Raw genomic sequence first — 22,488 nt, forward strand, 5'->3', positions numbered from 1 at the left:
CGTTGAGGCTGTCAGTTGGTGTAGATACGCTAGCAACGGCAAGCTAACGTGAGCTAACGTTGATGGTACGGTAGGTTAGCTAGCTAACGTGGATGAAGAAAGGGGATGAAACCCTAATACGAGTCGTTAGCAAGCAGGCGAGGCAGGTAGACAGTAATGTGGTTGATACAATGGTAGTAACGAGACAAAAAGATACCGGCAGCAGCTCCTCTTTGTTGGCTCTCCTCCATTTCTGCTATACAATGCCTCCGGCTAACGTTAAATGCCCTGTGTGAAATCCCACCGTAATGAGCGTTAACTGGCTAGTAGCACAAGCTAACAGTAGCTGAGGCGTTAACAGCCGGGTATGGACAGCTCGGTTACCGGCTAGTTAGGCTAAAACCAACACGTTCACCTCTATTACAGCAAATAGTTCATATTTACTAATACAGTGTGTAATAAAAGCGATCATGCCGTAACAAATAATTGGATGTTGGAGATGATTAAGTCAAACTTGCTGACACGGATCATTCATTGGAACGGAAAAGGAAACCCAAAATACACCTTGTTAACTCGCATTGCTTTGCCTGACATTTACTTTTCCTTTTATGGATTAACATTGGCTTTAGAATAGAATAAAGCACTGTTAAACGATACTTCTGTCTCTTACCACAGACTCAACATGTGACAGTGATCTGAGCTCAGAGGCATGGAGGAAGCAATGAATCACGTTTAGCTTAACTTATCAGTCCATCTACTGAAGTCTAAACTGACAGCTCTTTCTGTAGCAGATTGTGATTTGTCTCACTGCATGGCTTTCTCCTGATTAGGTCAAAGAACATTTTTTTAAGTTTCACATTGATTAATTAATGGAGGATAATCCTGAACTTTGTTTTAACATTTCACTTTTAAAGACGTGGCATGCATAGATTCATTTACTGACTAGAAATCTAACCTGCTAACATGATTTTACCTCAGCTGCAGTTGCTATTTTTGGTCCACAGTTTCATGTGCCATTTTTATGCAGTAGCTAGCTACCATGTGTTAAGACCTGAGGACACAATCAATAATTTATCAGCTTCCTGTCCTGTGTAGTGCTTTGCAGTTAGGACACTTTACAGTGCTTTTATAAGGACCACCTGACGAGAAGGATGTGCACATAAAAGGAGTGTAGCACCACTGTATCTGTTTCCCGTTTCCATTATATCGAATTCAGCTCATCTTGTTTTATATTTTTTATTTTAACTCATGCCTAGGAAATATTTTGATATATTTGGTCCGTCAAAGTTTGAAATCATTCCAACAGACTGTGTAACAGGCTGCTGGATATCATCACAAACACTGACTTTAAAGCTTCATCGTGGCGACAAGGCGTGTTCATTGTATCCGGCACCATATTACACAAACCATGGTGTGTCTGTGTATTGCCATGGATAGACTGTGAGTCATCCTCCACAGTATTACACACTCTTCCTCTCACTCTCATTGATGAGGTAATCTCTCGACTGAATGGACGAAGCAACTGTAGTTTCACTGTAAGGTCAACAGCAGACAGGCTTCCTGATGATGTGTGTGTGGTGCTATTAGTTAACATGGTTTGACAGTTGAGTCCAGGCCTATCCATTTCCTGTGCTAATGACACACTGATTACAAAACAACTAACATAGATGGAAACATTTATTTGGCACCTGTAATGATATTGGCAGCCACTGAAAAGAATACAGCTGGTAAAATATCATATTGTGAGTATATTACATATTGATAAACACTCTTTGTGTATTGAGTATGGCGCATTTTAATAGTATGCTCTATTCATGGAAATTTTTCATGGAGCTTAAACAAGTAGTGATCGGTCAAAGGTCAATAATGTGCAACTCTTAGGTCATTTTTAAGCAAAAATGCAAAATACTCCCTTGTTTTAGCTTGTTAGTTCTGAGGGTCTGCTGCTTTTCTTTGCCATTTGTGACAGTACACTTAATATCTTAAGTCTTTTAAGTGTTTGCTTGACAAAACAAACAGTCTTTAACATTATCTTTGGGCTTAGGAAATTGTGATGGACATTTTTATACTTTTTTTCCTGACATTTTATGGAACAATTGAAAGATGCAGTTTTTTCAGTAATGCAACTTAAACAAAAAATGTATCTGATAACAGTCAGACAGGTTTCAGGCATTACTGGTATGTCCAGTCCTATCCTTAGGTTTGCGAAAACTGAATTCAGGCATGTATCGGCCTCTCCGTGGCTCTTAAGGGGAGACACTTCACTCCTCTAGAGCTGTATGCTATTAACCTGTCATGATGTCTTTCCAAAAATCATTCCTAGTCTTTTTGGAGCAGTGTAGTCTCAAAGTGAACTAAAAGTTGCTCAGGTACAAATACTCTACCTTAAAAGAGCTGCCAGTTTCTCATCCTGAAAGGTTTGACCTCCGAGACACATGCCACGTGTCTCTTCATCAGCTGATTAGGCTGTAACCCAGACTGTTGACCCAGTGCAGTAGGTCAGACCGAGGTCTGGACTGCAGAAGGATAAGGATATCAAGGATATCAGACTATATAGTAGATAAGAATGCACAAATCAACTCTCCAGAAGTGCAAAGGATGGACTAAATTGATGGGATTTTGCCTCAATTGGAATGGCAGCTCTCAAGGCAAGGTGTTATTTTATTTTCATGGGCAGTTTTATATTACATTTTCTTTTGGATTGCTAGCCACTGTAGCATGTAAAGAAGAACAAATTGTGTTGCTCTTAATGAAATCGTAGGTGTTTGTTTTCCTATCCTGTTATTCATTTTTTGGCATTGTCTCTCTCTCTTTCTCTGTCTGTGTTGTGCTAGTGGTTTATTTTTTCCTATCAGTATGTCAGCATTGTCTGCTAAATGGCAGCCTGCCTGTCTTTCTGTCTCAACAGATAGCCCTCTCTGTCAAGTCTGTGCACCGTGCCCGTTGATTTGATGCGTCTCTACTCATACCTTCAAGCTCATTTCTCCTATTCATGAAGCTATTGTGGAAAACGGCACAGATTGCATATCTGATTCTTGTAAAATATGTAACAACAAAATGAATATAAATCATGTAAGACATCAATGACAAGCAGCAGCAGAGGGAGGAGAGCCAAAGTATGTCAACTTGTCATTAAAATTTACACAATGATGTGTGCAGCAAAGGATTTACTGTCGTTTACCCTAGGAATAGGCCCAATGCAAAATCCCCTTTGTACACAGTATATTTGTAATGCATGGTGCCATACATAACGAAAATATGTAGTTTCCCAGCTGAAATGAGATTGACTCTTAGGCTAAGACACAGATTCAGTCAAACGCTAACCTTTGCAGCTTTCTGATCAGATTTAAATATACAGTATTTTTTCTAATGTGCTTAATCTGTTAGTCAGCAGTCATGCTTAGCCATGTGTCATGGTCTAATCTCTCAGTCTACAACTACAGCCTGTCAGCCTGCCATACTATCTTACAATAAGGCTGCTAATCTTCAACAGAGCTTCTGCTAGCCTACCACCTCTCTTCATTATACTTGGCTTATATCCAGAGTTTCACAAAGGTTCATCCATAATAAGACAGAATACTGTTTGTAAGGCTTGGGTGTGCACTCTGCTTTTGTGTGTGTTGAGCCTGATGCTTTGGAAGAAACCAACGTCGAGCTGCACTGTGTCTCCACTTGTAAGGGATTCATTCTGCAGCCTAATTAACACACTTGACTGTAGGTCAAAATCACTCAAGAATGAGCTCAGCAGTAATCAAGACATCTCTAATCCCAAACCGGAGCACCAAACAGTCTCACCTAAAATGGAAGAGAAGCCAGTCCTGCCTTTTTTAAACAGTTTTAATGGCAACAGCATTGAATATAGTCAGTCATGTACACTCAAATTTTAGCTTGCCATGGAGGGCCCATTAGTGGTTATCTGATAGCTCTCAGACAGACCTGCTGATGGAGCCAGAGCATATCCTGGGTCAGAGACTGCATGGCTTTCATAAGTGATGCAATTTAGCTAACATTTGATGATCTTAGCAATGTTGACAGGGTTGTAATTGATTTTAATTTGTATAAAGTGAGAGGAAGCATTTGGGCCCCTCAAATAAGTGACTCACAGACAGCTGCTGTCCACATAACATGTCAGCTTAAATATGTAAAGCAATGGGATTCCTCTTCCTTTTCTTTCGTTAGCTTAGCTGCCATGTTTCCTTCATAGCTGGAGAAACAGTTTCAGTTTCAGTTGTAAACCATGTTAACAATAATCAACGAATCATTAAAATTTTATGTAATACAAAAAGCAAGTTAAGAAAGTTAGTTAAGAAAAGATTAATTTGAAACTAGTTCTGTTTTTGAGGTACAGCACAAGTAAATTAGGCCTTTGAATTATTATTATTTTCAATAAACATTATTCATTTTGAATCAGTTGAATAAGCACAAGAAGCTTGAACAAAATGCCAGCACACAAAACCGCTGCTCCTGTTCTCACTCATCCTGTTATTTTTAAACCGACAAATATAATAATTCTATGAAGCAGGAATCTTGTCAGCACATAAATTAGATGAGCTCAAACAGGTATAACACATAAAACAAAGCCTAACCCATCCTTCTATCAACAAAAAAGGGTTGTAGCCTCTAGGGAAAAAGAGAAAGATGGGCTGCTCAAGCACAAGGCTATTAACATGATCAGATGAGTCATGTATCATCAGTTTACTGGAACATAAAAAAAACTTGCAGTTTTGGAAAGGATTATATTGTAAATGTTGAAGAGGAAGCTTCTGCAGTGAATTGGTTAAATTAAGAGATGCAACTTCCTAAATTTAAAATTCTCTCATCTTCTCCCAGTTCAGGATGACATTTATGATTTTTGAACATGAAACATGTTCCCTAACTACATTTAGGAAAATAAAATCTTATCTCAGGAATTTAACGACCATGTTAACTTGACAACATAAACACTTTAAATTGGTCCCTTTATATTTCCTGTTGGAATGTTTTGTATGTGAATGACATCGGCTGACACATGGACCCAAGCTGTTGCCTAGCAATGCAATTACAGTTAAACTTTATATAACAGAACCGCCCTAACTTTGGGATTTCCCAAGTTGAATGAATCCGCTTTTACGTCTGGAACCTTCTGTCTGCGACAGGCTTGAGACAAACCCTCGCTGTGGACTTGGCTCAGAAGTCAGCAATCCTAAATAAGAATGACCTTGTCCTAAATTCAGAATAACTGCTAAAAATGTCAGTAGCACTGTTGTAGGGTCTGTATGGCCATGACAATGAAGATGGGGAACAATATGAAAACCAAAATATAATGATTGAAAGGTTGCTCAGACCGTATGATTAAATTTCCCAGACCATGTATTAATGGATACATTGACCACTAGCATGATAATAACTTTGAAGGTTCATGAAAAAAACAGTTGTTTTTTGCTGGTCACCATTATCAGCTTAAGGATGTTTACATTGCATAAATTAGCCTAGCAGCTAGCAGAGTTTTCCTCTACTCATAGCCTAACAAAGTACATGTATTATTTGTACTTTAACATCATCTCTCCACAGAACAGCTCTGTTGAAATTCAACCTGCAAGCATATTTTTTCAGCCTGACATTGTTGAACAGAGCAGCTAAAGATGCTGTGTTGCTGCTAGAAGTTAGCAGAGTGCAATGCCTGACCAGGCAGGTGCGTCCTGTTTAACTCATAACGGCATTGTTTACATGAGCCATTTGTTTTGTCTGTTGACCCATATTTTCCAAATATAAAATATTTCCCCACTGCAGATTTATTCCTGAGTAAATAACATTATCCTCATTGTCTGTTTCTTGGCTGCTCACCATTATCTGCCTGATGCTGTTGATGGTGACACAGAATTTCAAATTAGAGGTGTATACTAAATATGATGATATGGATGATGTTTTCACTTTGCATCGATGATATTGCATCGTTGATCATTGAATAGATACATCAATCCAGACTGCTGATTAGTTAAACTCCTAGTGATTATTTTAGCAACTGATCATTAACTGATCTAAATTGGACTGATGCTCATTCATGCATTCATTTGTCAGGCACTGACTGTGATGAAGGAACTTATGATGAATGAAGGTGGGTAGGATTCTGAAAAAGAAAAATAATGGGTTGAGCTGAAGGCCATTAGCAGGTACTGCCCCAGAGGTTTAGGGCCTGGGCAGTGTATCCATCTCACCTCTTAGCACTGAGCCCCTAAGTAGGTGATATGGAGAAGGCCATTTCACCACATATTGCACTAGGACAGTGAAATGGATGGTGTTCTTTACTAAGGGTGCGAATACTCTGCAATTATAGCCCACTTCACTATAACTGGATGGTCGTAAACAGCGTTTAGTCCGTTTGTTGACGTTTCTCATAAATCATGCTATTGTAGAGCTGAGAAAGAATAGCACATGTGTGGGTATTTGGCATAAAAGAGGTGCTCCATTACTGTGGAAATAATCAACTTTATAGCTCTGTGTGAGTAAGAGACGTAGTGCAGCCGTGTAGGCGCAGCAAATGGGACTGAGGCATGTGTTGACTCGGGGTGTAGCTGGACACGATAATTAACTGTGGGAATGTGGTGCATCTGTGCTATGAGTACCAAAAGAAGTGTCTCATTCTTTGGGAATAAGTGTGCTGTTGTTGGTTGGATAGTTCTCTGAGAGGCCGGGGCTGCATGAGCCGCTCATGAACTATATGGAGTGGATTCCACAGCCATGTTTGTGTATGTTCGTGGGATTTAATGAGGGCTTTACTGGTGCGGTGAGTCACTGGCTGATGACGGAAGTGCAGCACCCTCCCAATTACAGGGTGTCAGGTTGCTATTTAGATTGAAACCACTACCGGAGAGAATAAACACTACATTTTCATTATTGATCCAAAGCGGCGGGCCTTGAATTTCTTTCTTGGTCAGCTAATTTTAAAGAAATATTTCATCCATCATGTGTGTCAGTGAGGGCTGTAATTGGACACAAGTATTTGTCTTTCAGTCATATGTTGACATCCGGCCAGCTGTTTAAATAGCATCTACACAAAACCGCTTCAACATCCCCTCAATTCTTGAAGAAAGCCTGTGGTTTTTCCTGGTTACTCATGTCGTTGTGCTGTAGTTAACTCTGTATCATCCACCACAGCCCTGCAGTCGCACTGATGACAGAAAAATAGGCACCAGCCCTGTTCCTTATCCCTGACTCAGATTGTCTTTGACCTCATTTCAGTTTCTGTGGAAAGAGTATATGAATCAGGGTTCATATGTCAGTTAACGCCAAAATGTCACACTTACATTAAGTAGTCTGCTATGTGACGGCTCTGCTTTGAAGTAAAAGAGCTGTCAAATCAGTGTTTTATGCTTTAGGTTATCTGCCAATCATCAACATTAATAATGATAATTCAGAGTATTTACCAATCCCGATTGGATTTGGAATCAATCAGATAAAAATGTGTAGATGTAGAGATAGGTACATGGTGCATTTCACATCATTCCTAAAATTTAGAACACAATTAAATGACAAACTTGTAAGCACAAATCGAGCAGTTATGGAGCAACATTAGCGTTCATTTGGATTTGTGTTCCTGTCCACCTGGCGAATTTTAGGCCAATGTTCACCCTGTTTTATCTCTATTTTTAGTCTCTACCAACTCCTGAGGGAAATATCTGGCTCTTCAGCTACTAAATGCTCCACTGTGTTCACCAGCCAGCTGCCAACTGTGCATGTCTGCTGTTTGGTACTGTGCAGGTAGTGCACAGTTGGTTTTTAGAGCTTTTTCATTCAAGAGTTGCCCACTGTGGCTGAAAATAACGCTTTGAGAGTGGTGAGATTGAACCAGGCAGTAAAGTTAGTGGTCAGAGAACTACACAGTGAGTTAAATACCACTCAAAATCCACAAGCATATCTAAGGTAAGGCACACACATGCACATAACTACAGAAAATGTGTTGTGTGCAGGGCTGCTAATTCACATGCATTGACAGTGAGACTAATGCAAATGACGTGTCACATGCCCTCACGCCACACGACTGATTTATCATGCAGTGAAAAACAATTTTCGAACTGATAACATCGCAGTGTGACACTGACAGCGCATGGACTGAAAGCAGCAGACCAGTCCTCATCAAAAAGGCTGCTGCTTGGATTTTGAAGCGCGTCTATTTGTGCTGTTACAATACTGTTATTTGGAGTGGCCAAAAAGGACGTTCGTATTAGATTAAGTAAGTCTTGTTGAATCAGTGACATCACCAAAGAAGACCTCATGTGATAAAAAACGTTTCCATATTAAATAAGAGAGTGGTGGTCAAGAGAGCTAGTGAGGGAACAAGAGAGGATCAGTGACAAGAGAAGATGAGTGAAGAAGAGAAATAAAACTTTCTATGCGAATAGTTCATCGCTGTTACATTCTGAAGCAGAAATTAATAATCAAGCACTCAGCAGATTGTGTACTTTGGAGAGAGGCATGTGGAGTTTTAAATGTCCTTTTTCAACTCTTTAAGCCTCCTTTTGCATCAATTCATAGCATCCACATATGGCTGCTCCCTTATTGTCAGTCGAGAAACTTTATCTCAAATCTCATTTTGTCAGTTAAATTAGTGCTTCCTTAGTTTATTAGTTGCATCAATATACATAGAGCAATACAGGATAACAGCATGGCAGGCTACACTTTTACAAACTGAGTCTTTTCCCAGAATTACCTAACGTCAAAACTAACTTGAATGTAAATAGGGGATATTGATGGAAATGAAGATAATGCGAGCAGCGCGACTTGTTTGTGTTGCTCTCAGTTCCGGTGCTGAATGTCAGTGAAGTTGCCTAAAATTCTGATTGTGATACAGGTGTGCATCTACTGAAACGTGTCATGCAAAAGTAAATACAAAACAACAGGATAGCTATGTGTTGTTTGCCTCGGAAATGCAAACAGGAAAGGGCAGAGGGGTCTTTTTAGTTCCTGTGGTTCCACAGTTCCTGGAAGTGTTTGGTTGAAAAGGGCTGTGATGAGAGAAGGCAGAGTTGTCTTGTCTGACAGTCCCCGGAGCAAAAGGACTGTGAAGGTGTGGCATGTGAAGGACAGTCCCCAGAGACACACTGACGTCAGTGGAACACAGCCACCAGCAGGTTTGCAGCAAACATAGAGGTAGCTTGAAGTGCAGCGTGATGAAGGCAGCAATAAGGGCAAAGTGCACGTTTGTTTTTCAGATAGGCCATGTTTATGGTTTAGTGTTTATGGTTTTGTGTATTGGCACTTTACAGGCACCAGCTGGTTTATGTCTAGTATCACAGTTTTATTTTGCTTTTGCTTTCTTTCCAAAGTCTCAAGTGACGAAGAGCAGATTTCTCGCTCTCAGCTTTGTTTTCTTTTGTGTGTGTCTCTTTCTGTCAGCAGTCAGCAATAGAAAGGCTCCTCCTCCAGTCCCACCCCGCACCACATCCAAGCCCCTCATCTCAGTGACGGTGCAGAGCAGCACAGAGTCAGCCCAAGACACGTACCTTGACCAGCAGGACCGTGGCAGTGAGGCCAACAGCCAGTCAGGCCGCAGCAACTCCTCTGACAGTCTCTGTAGCATCCGCACGGGCAGTCTGGCTAAGGGGACTCGACCTCCACCAGTCCCTGTCCCTACTGCAGCTCCTGCACCCGCTGTAGGCTCTGTGCACCCTGTTCCAGCCCCTCGTGACCTCCCTCCCACCACCGCCAACACTGTCACCACTACCACTACTTCCACATCTACTCAGTCCCAAAATGACACCCTGAGCGTTAGTATCACCGTAGAGCAGCCCCCGACTGCAACCAAGAGGAAACTGTCCTCTATTGGAATTCAGGTGCGAATTTTCTGCTTTTCATTAATGATACAGTCGTAGTGGAAGGAGCCACATTCACGGTTGTATGTGATGGTTTTGTTTTGATCTGTGACGTTTCAGGTGGATTGCATTCTGCCAGTCTTGAGAGAAGAACCACTATCCCTGACTGCCCCCCTTAAGTTTCAGTCAATTGGAGTTCAAGTGGAGAACGGCAGGCCGTAAGTGTACACTCACATGTGATAGGATAATGAGGAGGTTGTTTAGATCAAAACAAAATGAAAATCTTTTTAAAGGTACATTTCATTTTAATGAGAATGAAGCTTTTTGCTCGCAGTTTTTGCTTTGTGATGTGCCTCGTGTTTCTGCACTCTAAGCGCCTGCCGTTTTTGTTGGAGTGTTCTGAATGCCTCAAGTTGAAAAAATTTCAACTCGGAGCAGAAAAACGCCTCACATCATCTCCGCCTTCTCCCCATTGTCCAATCGGATGATTTGAGAGGCAGGCCTTCTGTGGTGGTCATGACAACAGGTTTACAGCTGGCAGCAATAGAGGAGAAACTGGTGGTAGTGAATGCTGGATACCCAGAGCTATACGGCCCGACGATAGACAGCAGGTTGTCAAACAGCCCTCGAGTCATCCTAAAATATGCCTGGAAAGGGCCATCATGGAGGTGAAGCTCCTGGACCAACGGGTAGTACTCCCCTGTGCCCAACAAACTATTTACAGACAGCCTCTCACCCTCAACCAGAGCTACAGCAAGTACCCTCTGCCTCAACATTTTGGGGACTAGATACTAATTACTGTCAAATAAATAGAATAAATAAACAATACGTTGATTACACGAAATGTTAGGAAGTGATGGGGTGGTTGCCTGGCAACAATGAAAAGGCACAGCAGGCATTTTTTTCACTAGTGGCATTCAGTTAGAGGAAAAAAAGAAAAGAAGGCAGTGCGGCAAGCCTCAGGTTTGCAGCCTGCAAAGCGCTTCCTGTGTGATCAGGGCCTTAGAGATTAAACATGGATGTTACTGTTGCTTGATTTAAAAATGTTTTAAAAATCGGCTTTGCAAATTTTTAATTAAAAAAGGAAATGCATTTAACATGTTTGTTAGAACTCAAGGATACACACAGTATGTTTTGGTCAGTAACTCTGAACCTCAATGAAACCTTTATGTAGAAATGCCCACACTGATCAACCGTCGATCGTTATAGGGTGATATTCAGTGAAAATATTCAATGGGGATTAATGCTTTCTACTTGCAGAGGGGGGCGGTGGTTTGGGGGGTGGATTATCAGCAACTACTACTCAGCTCTCCCACGTGTGTTGTATTTATTTATAGGTACTCTTTAGGTACTCTGTTGTGCTAATTCTTACACTACACTACAACTGAACTCCCACTTCTGCAGTGTGCGGCATCCTCTTACTTGCCCCACGCCACACATCCACACACCTCTGGGTCTGTGTGCATGATGCAACAGGAGGGAGAGAGAGGTCACAGTTCATACTTTAGTTGTTTTCCTACAAACTGTCATATAATACTGTTGTACCAGCCTTTATAACAAATAAATGGGCAGATATGGATCATTCAGTATCGGCAGCAAAAGAACATGATAAGGGCATTCCTACTTTTATTTATTTACAACAAAGCTCAACAGGGTGCCTGCCTTTATTATTGTGACAATTATTTTAACCCCAGTGCTCAGCCCTAGACCTCCTGTCTGCTGTAGCTCTTCTCCTGCTTTTCCCTCCATAACTGCACACACTCACTCACTCACACTGTCACTCTGTCTTTCACCCATGTGGCTGGTGAATCTGCAGTCTGTGCAGCAGACACTGCTAAGGTCATTCAGCAGTCAGCCTGGCAGCAGCACAGCAGCCCAGGGCTCTGATTGATGTCCTTTTGCTCTTGTTTTGACTGTAGTGAGCTGAACATAGTGAGAAACACGCCATTTAAACTTTTCCAGTGCACTGTAATTTCCCTTAATCACATTTTGTTTGACAGCTTGCTTCCTTTTGTCCTGCTCATTATCTCTGAAACAGCAGTCTACCAAGCTTTTATGTTGTATACCTGATTTGTTCCTAATTCGCTCCCTGCTTACCATCCCCGATACGGCGTGTTTCCTGACTCTTTGTGCTCCTGTGCGATACATGATACTGCACCATCAGCAGCTGTACTGGCCTGTCAGTTAAGCTCACTGACCCCAAACTGTTACTGTGGAACATGTTTGACACATCACTACATGGTCTTATTTATTTAATTGTCTGTCAGAAGCTGATGTTTATGCATGTTTCTGCAGTCTCAGCCGGGACAGCAGCATGGCGTCCAGACAAAATACAGAGTGCGAGCCTCAGGAGCCCCAGGATGCCGCGCCCACAGAAAACAACACAGCCAACTGCACCAACAGTCAAACAGTGAATGCCAGCGCACCCAACAGACAGGACAAAGCCATGGAACAGCAGCCCCTTAAAAACAGCTCAGCCCCATCCAGGATATCCACCTCGCCCCCCGAGACCCTGGATCCGGCATTAGACCCCTCCTCGCTGCCACCGCCAGATCCCAGCCTTGAGACTGCAAATTGCAGCTCCCACGGAGATGCTGTTCAGCCCAGCACGCCAGCTTGCCTCCGAGACGGGAACTGGTTTCTGAAGCTGCTGCAGGCGGAAACAGGGCGCATGGAGGGCTGGTGTCAACAGATGGAGCAGGAGACCAAAGACAACAAGCTGTCAGAGGATGGTAAGTGACCAAAAACAAAGCATTAAAGCCTCATTTACACTTGGCATTTTAGTCTTGTGTCCTGATAAAATGTAGATAATATTTGACAGTCTTTATTAACACTTAATAGGGTTGGGCATTTTAAGTAACTTAGAGTACTGGCATCATATTATTATAGTAGTGTGTGAGAGTACTTGCACAAAAAAATCTAATGCAAGAATACTAATGTAAATGGATCAACAACAGAAAACAGGTGCAATTTGAAATTCTATTAAACCATAAAATCAAAGTTAACACAAGAAAAATCACCAAACTTTCTGTTGCTGCCTTACATTGTTTAAACAGTCGCTCTGCTCCCATTTAGTTCAACGTCTGCTTGGTTTGCATGAGCTGACACAGCAGCAGTGGCTAACATCAGACACATGGCTGCCAAAATGGCTTGACTCTGTCATTACACTTGTTAGTAACCATTAGGTAATGTTAGCCATGTGATGCTAACGGTTAGCTCTGTCACTGTATGTGTGCGGTTGGACTCTCACCAACTGTTACCTGGAGTAGAAGTCACACTGTCACTGCAATAGTCTCATGATAGCCAGAGAGAGCAACGGCAGGGCATGAAGGCACTGATCTACGCAATACTCTACACACAGCTCTCCAATGAGATAAGATTTTACTTATTTTGAATAGTAAAAAAAAAAAAAAAAAAAGTCAGGTTCACGTGTGGGAGGTTTGGCGGTGATTACTCTTTATATTGAACAAATACTTACGTCGAAATCCAGCACTTGCCAAGGGTTGTGAGGATATACCGGTATTGATGATAACCATGATACTTAAAAAATGAAATACTGATGTCATGTTCATAATACACATGATAATATTGTGTAAAAACAATTTCTTGCTTTGTCTCCCTCCCTTAACACCATCTGGTGGCCTTTTTACTATCCATCTAGTGTAAAAGCTCTTTTCAATTTTGCACATTTGTGGTTACAGACTCTCTCCACCTCCCGCTACACTTGTATTTTGAGTGTAATTCATTTGCCAAAAAAGAGACAAAATGCACAACAAACAAAATTCAAGATGAATTTGATTGATAGCTTTTTTCCTATATTTTCTATAGATATCGCTACAAGGGGCCGTACACATGTTGCGTCTTTATCCGCCTGGAAATTGCGAGGTCATGCCCTTGGTGATACTTTTGTGCCTTTTGTCAGCCAGCTTTCAAGAGCACGGCGCCAGGTTGCGTCTAAGGTTGCTAAGCAACCCTATCAAGCACCTTATCATAGCCTGTTAACCCGAGTTCAGAGCTGATCTTCTTCAAGGCACTGTTTATAAGTGTGTGGGCCTATCGTCCATGGGACAGATGTGAAGCTCTGGCAGCCCTGCACCAAAATGATCAACTTTTCCATATTTACCACAGATATGATATTTACGGAAGAAGGAAAAGATATCTGTCAGTTATGATTGGTTGGTCCTCGTCACATGACATGCGGAGCACGCTGCTGCATTCCAAAAGTTGAACTCAGTTTATCTCAGGATGCAGCCGTCACGCCCTGAAAAATAGGCACTCAGGAATGCGTGTTTACCGCGACGGCATCACTCTGGCGTTTGAGCACGCCTGCTGGGCGTCTACATTGAAAACAATGAATTTGAGGGCGCAATAAACTCTCAATGTGTACAACCCCTAATGACATTATCATGAACTTTTGTGGCTGCAATAATGGTGTAGTGAAAATATGATATCATGCCAGCTCTCATTTATCCATCCCTAACAGCAGTGGCATACAGTAAATGCAGCTCTGTTGGCCAGATCAGAAATCTGATAGCATTTTATCTTTGATTTTCTGAGCTGTATGCAAATCAGAGTCACCCATACTCCAGTTCAGATTGTGGTGGTAAGAGAAGAATAAGAAGGTTTTTTAAAAGCATCTTTCTTGATGAGACTCCATAGAGGTCTTTACAGTAAAAGACAAAAGAAAGATGTAAAATAGAACCACAATATAAACATAATAGACAAAGTACAGTAAATAGCTTGTTGAGTCTGTAACATGAAGAATTTAATTGATGTCCCTGTTAGTCCACAGACAGGGGGTTAGCTCAGGCCTCATCCATGCTGACCGTGGACAGTGAACCACAGTCTCGACACAGTCATTACTGCCATCGACTCACAGTAGCACTGCTCATTGGAGGGAGAGTACACTTTGTTTTAGCTGTGACGGAGCAACCGCAGAGTCATTTCAGTTTTTCATCTCCCAGAATACCACTCAGGCTTTTAGGCAGATCTATCTCTGCAGTGTCTTAAATATGAATGAGCAAGGAGCAGACTAGATGTAGAGGCTTCGTCAGATTATCATTCCTTCTGCTCTCTGCGGACCTGAATTATGAATTTCCATTTACATGCAAATATTAGAGGCGGAAAATAGCTGAATAAAGAGTAATTTGTTATCCTCCCCAAGATTGAGTTAATATATTACCTCTAAGAAAATCATTTACTGTCACAGAATGTTAATTTTAAATGTTAAGATAAATATTTCATTACTAGACAACAAGAATAAACCACATAGTCGCTCCCTCTTATATCTTGATGCAGCTCTCCTTGTCTGGATCTCAAAGTAGCTGCCTTTTTACATCCTTTTTGTAGAGTTACGTATCTTTTTTGGGCTCAAAATATTTCTATCTCCTCACATCTTGTTGATGATTTATCACATTCTTCTCTTTCAGTGTTGGGAACGATCCGCAGTGCAGTCGGCAGTGCTCAGCTCCTCATAACACAGAAGTTCGAGCAGTTCAGAGGGCTCTGTAATGAGAACTTGGTGAGTGGTTTCATTACATCCTATTGATTCTCTCTCTTGAAATGCTACCCCACTAACTACATGTTTGTGTTAGCCTCCTAAACTCTTACTGACCCAGTTATCTTTCATCTGTCTCCTGCCATAATCATTTGTCCTGCACACACTGACATGCAGAAGCCTTCCTGTTATACTACATGTAGAGAGGACGTGATCTTTTTTTAGGCAGAGCCATGACATTTTTGAGGATTTATCTTGTCAGATTTACTGTGATAGGTTTTTGTTCACTTATCTTACTTGACTTTATTGTCTAGCTGTTCCTCCCTGCAAGATTTTCTCTGTTAGTGTTGAAAATTGAATGATCTCTGCAGGTTGATTGGTGTCAAATTTAATTTCTCCTTATCCATTTGCTTGAATGGAGGCTGCTGAGGAAATGTGTGTGGGGTTAAATGTGATTAAATCTCTCTGATTTGACCATTTTTCTGTACCGTCTCGTTTTCCCCTCACTAGAACGTAAATGCCAACCCACGACCAACAGCGCAGGACCTCGCTGGGTTCTGGGATCTGCTACAACTCTCAATAGAAGACATCAGCATGAAGTTTGATGAGCTCTACCAACTGAAAGCCAACAACTGGCAACTTCCTGAGAAATCAGAGAAGAAGGTGATGATTGGTGCCAGACAGTTTTAATTATACTGAAGGTTTTTAGAGTAGAGAAGTAACTTGAATATAGTTGTTTTCGATTTTGTATCATTGTAAATTAGTCATCTTTTAAGGATTTGAACTGTTTGTCCGATGAAACAAGCTATTTGATGCTGTCAGCTTTGGCTGGGAGATAAAAAAAGACAGTTTTTGATATTTTTCATAGACGAAGTGACTAATCGAGAAAATAATCAGCAAATAAATCAATAATGAAAAGCGTTTATAGTCCTAAAATCAAACCTTGGGAAGTTAAACTTTACACTGACTTGATAATCAAAGGGTAACTTTGACATTTTTCAAACTGGACCCTTTTCTTACATGTTCTTGTGTCTAAGTCACTAATGGAAACAACAGTTTTTGAAACTGGTCCAATATTGAGTGAGACAGCTGCAGTCGGCAGCAGCCATGTAATGTCACCAACAGGGGCATTTGTGCACCGTCAGTTTACACAGGTCTGACAACATTATGGAAAGGATCCCTACAGAGATAGACCTGTTTGTTACAAAGTAAGATCCTTTTTGTGTAACCAGAAACAACTGTTATATTGCTCTAACCAGCAACCATTTAAATGAACATTAATTTTGTCACACTCGAGGGACAGAAACAAAATATAACTCACAAAAGGCGTCTGGGTCCCTCTTTTTATTTATCCAACAATCACCAACTCTGGATTGGTCAAAATAAACCCTTAAGTCACCCTGGTAGATGTAAAGATATTCTGGCTCTTTTTGATATCCGATCTTCCTCTCGCTCCATATCCGATACTTTCACATCTGACTGGGCAAATTAAGGTTTTTTTTTTAAACCAAACCAGTGTTGGTGATTGTTCCAACAGTGGAAAGACAAACAAAGATGGTTTCTGCGGGTTTTATTTTGTTTCCATCGACTTTGTTTATTTAAATGGAGTTAGGTAGGTTTGGCGTTAGTGATTTTGAGACTGTTTCTAGTTAAACGAAAAGGACTTTACTCTTCAAAAAAAGGTCTGTTTCTGTAGGGATCCTTTTCATTAGGTTGTCAGACACTTAAATAACAATCTGAGCCTGTCGGTGGCAAAAACAAGCACTTTTAGTGCGTGTAAATTGACAGTGCGCAGAAAGATTATATTGCAACCTATTTTGCAGCTGCCAGCTGTAGCGGTTTCGCTCAATAGTCCATTAGTCACCTAGACACAAAAACAGGGGAATATGGGGCTCATAGTTGGCATTTAATAGCTTACAAATGAGAGTTCATCAGCACCACTGGAGGTTGTGTTTTCATCTTGTACCACACCGTACCTTATCCCTTCTCCTTCTTGATTTGATCTCTTCAGGATGAAAACAAGCAGCTTCCATCATCTGTGCCAAAGAAGCAGACTAAACCCAAGCTGTCAGCGGGGAAGGACAGGAGCGTGGACTCGGCCGTGGACAAACAGCGGCAAGAAGCCAGGAAACGTTTGATGGCAGCGAAGCGCGCGGCGTCAGTACGACAGAACTCCGCCACGGAAAGCGCTGACAGCATTGAAATCTACGTCCCCGAGGCCCAAACCCGTCTCTGAGAGTGAACCAGCACCGATCATCGAGGAAAAACCCTGACTCACTTCAAACATTCATTGACACAAAAAAACACACAGACAGAACAGAGACGAACACACAGATGTACAACGGATGCACAGAGTCCGATCCCTCGTAGCAGCACAGCTGATGAAACGCGGGGGATCACAGGGCACCGAAACAATCCAGAATAATGCAGATCATCACCCTGCTGCCATGGGACAAAAATAACCTTGACAGATGTTTAATACTATTGTTATTATTGACATTATAATAATTATTATCTCCTAAAGTATATCAGGACTGTCTTAAATGTGCAAATATCTTGGATAAGGACATCCTGTACCTTGTGAGCTGAAGAATCTTGGTATCCCAGAAGTTTACTCTCTTAAAAACTCCCTTCACTGCTGAGTCTACCGGCAAGTTGTGGCTGCCTGGTTTACGAGCTGAGCTACCATCCACACACACTCAGGACACACATGCAGGTGTACTCACTGTCCACAGAGTCTTCCTGTTCTCTATTTGTATTAGGCTGCCACTCGTCGGGTGTGGCGTGCACGCTTTACCGTGTGCGCATCATGAGATGGTGTTAATGTACTCAGAGGTTTAAAAATGCAGAGAACCAGAGGAAGGCAGTAGCATATATATTATAAATATCACACTATTACAATGTTCATTTTGTAAATGTTGTATACCAGATTATTTGTTAGAAAGAGGTCAGTGTTCAGTACCAAGGTAGTTTTTTATAGATCGAGTACATGTACTGTCATGATATATTAGCACTTGATGCAATCATTCACTCCACCTCTCTCTATCTCTCCTCTTCACAAACGCACACTACACAGTCTGTGTCTGTGAACACCCATCCTTAGTCTTACATTTGTTTAGTTTTTTTTTTTTCTTTTTTTTTTTTTTTTCTTGTGAAGGGATGTGAGGAATGACTGTCCTGCCAGTGAGCTACAGAGGAATGTATGAACTCGTATGCATTTACAGCTCATGTTCGACTTGATCACTGCACTTTTTTTCCATTCACCTCGGATCAAGTTTGCTCACCTTCGTTTGCCTAAATCATTCAGACTTTCACTGCATCCGCACGCGATGTAGGGGACCAAGACATTCACCACTCGATAAAGGCATTCCCATTCAACCAGACGACGTGTGATAGGGTGGGGGTTTACGTGCCACTGGAAAGGAAATGGAATAGCATAGCAATAATAAAAATCGTACAAGAGCGAGCAATGCAGTAGGTACCCAGTCTTAAATTATTTAACATTTCCAATAAAACTTTCTTAGAATGAAGGATGAATGTTTATTTCTTGTATGAACTGACTGCCCTTGAAATGATTAAAATCTCAGGTTGAATGCAAACTCAACAGTAGAAAACCACTATGGATGGATTATTTATTGTATAACCACAAATTAACTGACCCAGTGCTCAGAGCCATCGACCAATATTTTAAATCCAGACCTATTAAACAAGAAAAGGTTTGGTGCAGTGAAGTAAAGGCTTAATTTGACTGCTGATATCGGCAGTCGTTGCCCTTTCTAGCAGCTTGAACTCCCACCCATTTGTTGAGGATGAACTGTGGTACATTATTTTTTAATTTAAATTTTACTGTCATTGACACGTTAGAGGTCGACCTAAACATGTCTTGACTTCTGTAATTATAATAATCAATGGTGCTGCGAGGGACTAAATATTGTGCCAAGACGGCAATGATCACCAACTTTTCAGTGTCATTTGATGAAGCTTTTATTTAAAGTGATTTCTTTTTTATTTTATTTAATCTGCTCATAAATTGTCTGTGTGCGCATTCTCAGCCAAGTTTGTGTTTGCATCACTCCAGATATACGCTATGCCTCGTCTCTGTCTCAGCTCGTGACGCTTTGAGTGTGGGACTGAAATAATCTCCACATTTCTCAAATGGAAACACAAGTGCCAAAGGGTACATGAGTGGAAACTAGGCATAGCAGATACTCGTGCACAAGTGTAGGTTGACTCACTAGGTTTTTGTTTTCTTGGTGGTGGTGTTGTTTTTTTAAGTAAGAGCTGGCTCTCCCCCTACTGGTCAGTCCTTGCGTGACACTCCAGACATCTTGTCCTGCTCCATTTTGAATCTTTTAGTTAACATCACACGAGAAATGACGTTGAACTGGGAATGCTGACACGACACCAAGTTGTTGATTTTCTTATTCTCTTGTTTGTATTACATCAACAATGGACATGTGCATTTCATTGTCCAAAGAAATCATTAAACATCCCTTTGCTACATGTCCTAGTCATCATTCTTGCTGTCGTTTTTTTTAATAGCACTCATCCATGACACACTGGTAATATTAGCTGCTGAGTTAATATTACACACAGATAAATCATAATAAGCATTAGATTAGACCTTTCTATTGTTACTGTGTAATCTCTAAAAAGCATGGCCTTCTGACATATAAAAATATACAAAGATCCTTGCCAGTGAATTTTCAGTACTCCTTTAAATGGGTCTTGCAAATGATCTGAAACTATTCAATCTGTGTGAGGCATTCAGGGTATGTACTGTACGTAGGAGTTTATAACTGTGACTCATGGTGGAAAGTCCTTTTTTTCATATCATTTGAGAGCCGGATCCCTTTATTTGCCAACATACTGAACTTTAAGAGAGCATGACCTGATCAGGGATCCTCAGACGGTTTGTTTACCAGTACTTCCTGAGTTTTCAAAGGGCTACAAAATGGACAAACGATGACCAGAACTCTGGAGGCAGATTAATGTGGACGATCCAGCTAGGAAAATGAGCAAAAACTATGTAGTTCCAGATTATCTTGTACTGACGAACATTATTTTACAAAATAAGCACATATCTTACAGACGAAGGGGTTGTTTCATGTTATGGTGTATTAGTTAGACACTGTGAGGCTAGTTTCTTTTCAGAGAATAAAGACTTGTGATTGCAACGCGTTACGTGGCATATTTTCTGTATGAAATAAGATGTAGAATTAAAGAGGAATGCCACTCAACTTTTTGGAATGCATGTATGTTTTTCCTCTGATATATAAACAGATTACCTCAATTCTATCAATTGTTGTTCTTGGATCTGGAGCAGAAAAAAATAGTGTCCAGAAAACCTTTCTCTGTGATCCCAAAGCAGTGTTTGTTCCTTTTTGTGCTCAGTTGTTTTCTTTGTTTTATAACTTAAAATAAAATGAGGGTCAGTAAAACACTTTCATTTGGTCCACTTAGTACGTGGTCACACAAATAATGCTCCTCCTAGCGAGGACCAGAAACGTACAACACATTGAGACATGTACTATATGACCAAAAATATGTGGACACCTCAATGCACATACTTTGTCTTGTAGGTCAGTGGTTCTTAAAGGTCCAGTATGTAAGATTTAGTGGCATCTAGTGGTGAGGATTGCACATTGCAACCAGCTGAAACTAGAATTCCTTCAGTGTTCATTGTTTGGGAGGTTTTTATCAGGAGCCAAATTATTTGTAAAGGTCTCTTCCTCTTTAAAACAAACAAATGGAGTATAAAAATCCTTAAAGCACAGAATAAAGCTAGTTTATGTGTTTTTAAGTTACAGCGTCAGGCCTTTGCACACTGATTCCGTTTTTTACAGATGCATTTATTTAATTGTCCTTTGAAAAAAATCATTACGCACAGAAACCTTGCACACTGATTCAGATGCATTTTATTGTTCTATTCTTTGCGAAAATTCGCAATATGTGACAAAATGACAAGACACATTTCTTCCTCTGTCTCCACATCCTGTGTGCAGTCCACATCCTCCTCCTCTTCATCATCATCCACCCAAATATTACTATCTGACCTGTTGAAAGTGAACTATGTATTTCCGTGCGCCCTGTTCCTCTGTCTTGTTGCAGCGGATTCGTCACATTCTCTTCACTGATTCTTGGTCAAACATCTGTAAAGGCTTCGGACACGTGCGAAAAACACAGAAAATTTTAATGATGAATAAAGCGGACTCAGTGCAAAGGTCTTTAGGGTTTCTCATGCGTTGTTTGGTGTGTCAGAGACGGGCCAAGCCTAGTACCTGCTAACTTATCAATCAATCAATCAATTTTATTTATAAAGCCCAATATCACAAATCACAATTTGCCTCACAGGGCTTTACAGCATACGACATCCCTCTGTCCTTATGACCCTCACAGCGGATAAGGAAAAACTCCCCCAAAAAATCCTTTAACGGGGAAAAAAATGGTAGAAACCTCAGGAAGAGCAACTGAGGAGGGATCCCTCTTCCAGGACGGACAGACGTGCAATAGATGTCGTACAGAACAGATCAGCATAATAAATTAACAGTAATCCACATGACACAATGAGACAGAAAAAGAGAGAGAGAGAGAGAGAGACAGACAGACAGATAGAGATGCAGGACAGACGGTAATGACAGTAGTTTACAACAACATTATTGAAAGTAATAATATTATAATTGTAGTTCTGGCTACTGTGGTACAATATGTTGAAAGTATATATTAATATCTGGCAGTATACATGTGTGACAATAATCATATGTGTATAATAACAGTAGAAGTATGACTAATGACTAATGATGGTAGCAGCAGCAGGAGGCATCTGGCAGGACCACGGCAGCAGCACAACCACACACGTCACGCTGTCCAGGCACCGCTGCGATATGAGTTAATCAGTTAGTTAATGAGTTAATTAAGAGAGAGAGAGAGAGAGAGAGAGAAGGAGAGAAGGAGAGAAGGTGCCTGGTGTATTATAGGGGGTCCTCCGGCAGACTAGGCCTAAGTCAGCCTAACTAGGGGCTGGTACAGGGCAAGCCTGAGCCAGCCCTAACTATAAGCTTTATCAAAGAGGAAAGTCTTAAGTCTAGTCTTAAATGTGGAGACGGTGTCTGCCTCCCGGACCGTAACAGGAAGATGATTCCACAGGAGAGGAGCCTGATAGCTGAAGGCTCTGGCTCCTGATCTACTTTTGGAGACTTTAGGGACCACGAGTAACCCTGCGTT

General features: G+C 41.1%; 1 protein-coding gene across 2 annotated transcripts in view; it reads left to right on the forward strand.

The window, feature by feature from the left end:
* dlgap4a (discs, large (Drosophila) homolog-associated protein 4a) overlaps window positions 1–19,804 on the forward strand; it is a 132,024-nt gene extending 112,220 nt beyond the window's left edge. For both annotated transcript variants that reach the window (XM_049580965.1, XM_049580964.1), the window contains exons 7-12: window positions 9,355–9,788; window positions 9,888–9,985; window positions 12,063–12,499; window positions 15,197–15,288; window positions 15,775–15,927; window positions 17,276–19,804. In XM_049580965.1, coding sequence (XP_049436922.1) covers window positions 9,355–9,788; window positions 9,888–9,985; window positions 12,063–12,499; window positions 15,197–15,288; window positions 15,775–15,927; window positions 17,276–17,500 — 1,439 coding nt within the window. In that variant the 3' untranslated portion in view covers window positions 17,501–19,804. The remainder of the gene's footprint in view (window positions 1–9,354; window positions 9,789–9,887; window positions 9,986–12,062; window positions 12,500–15,196; window positions 15,289–15,774; window positions 15,928–17,275) is intronic.
* The last annotated feature ends 2,684 nt before the right edge of the window (window positions 19,805–22,488 follow it).

The sequence above is a fragment of the Epinephelus fuscoguttatus genome, linkage group LG7 (genome assembly GCF_011397635.1).
Source record: "Epinephelus fuscoguttatus linkage group LG7, E.fuscoguttatus.final_Chr_v1".
NCBI lineage: Eukaryota > Metazoa > Chordata > Actinopteri > Perciformes > Serranidae > Epinephelus > Epinephelus fuscoguttatus.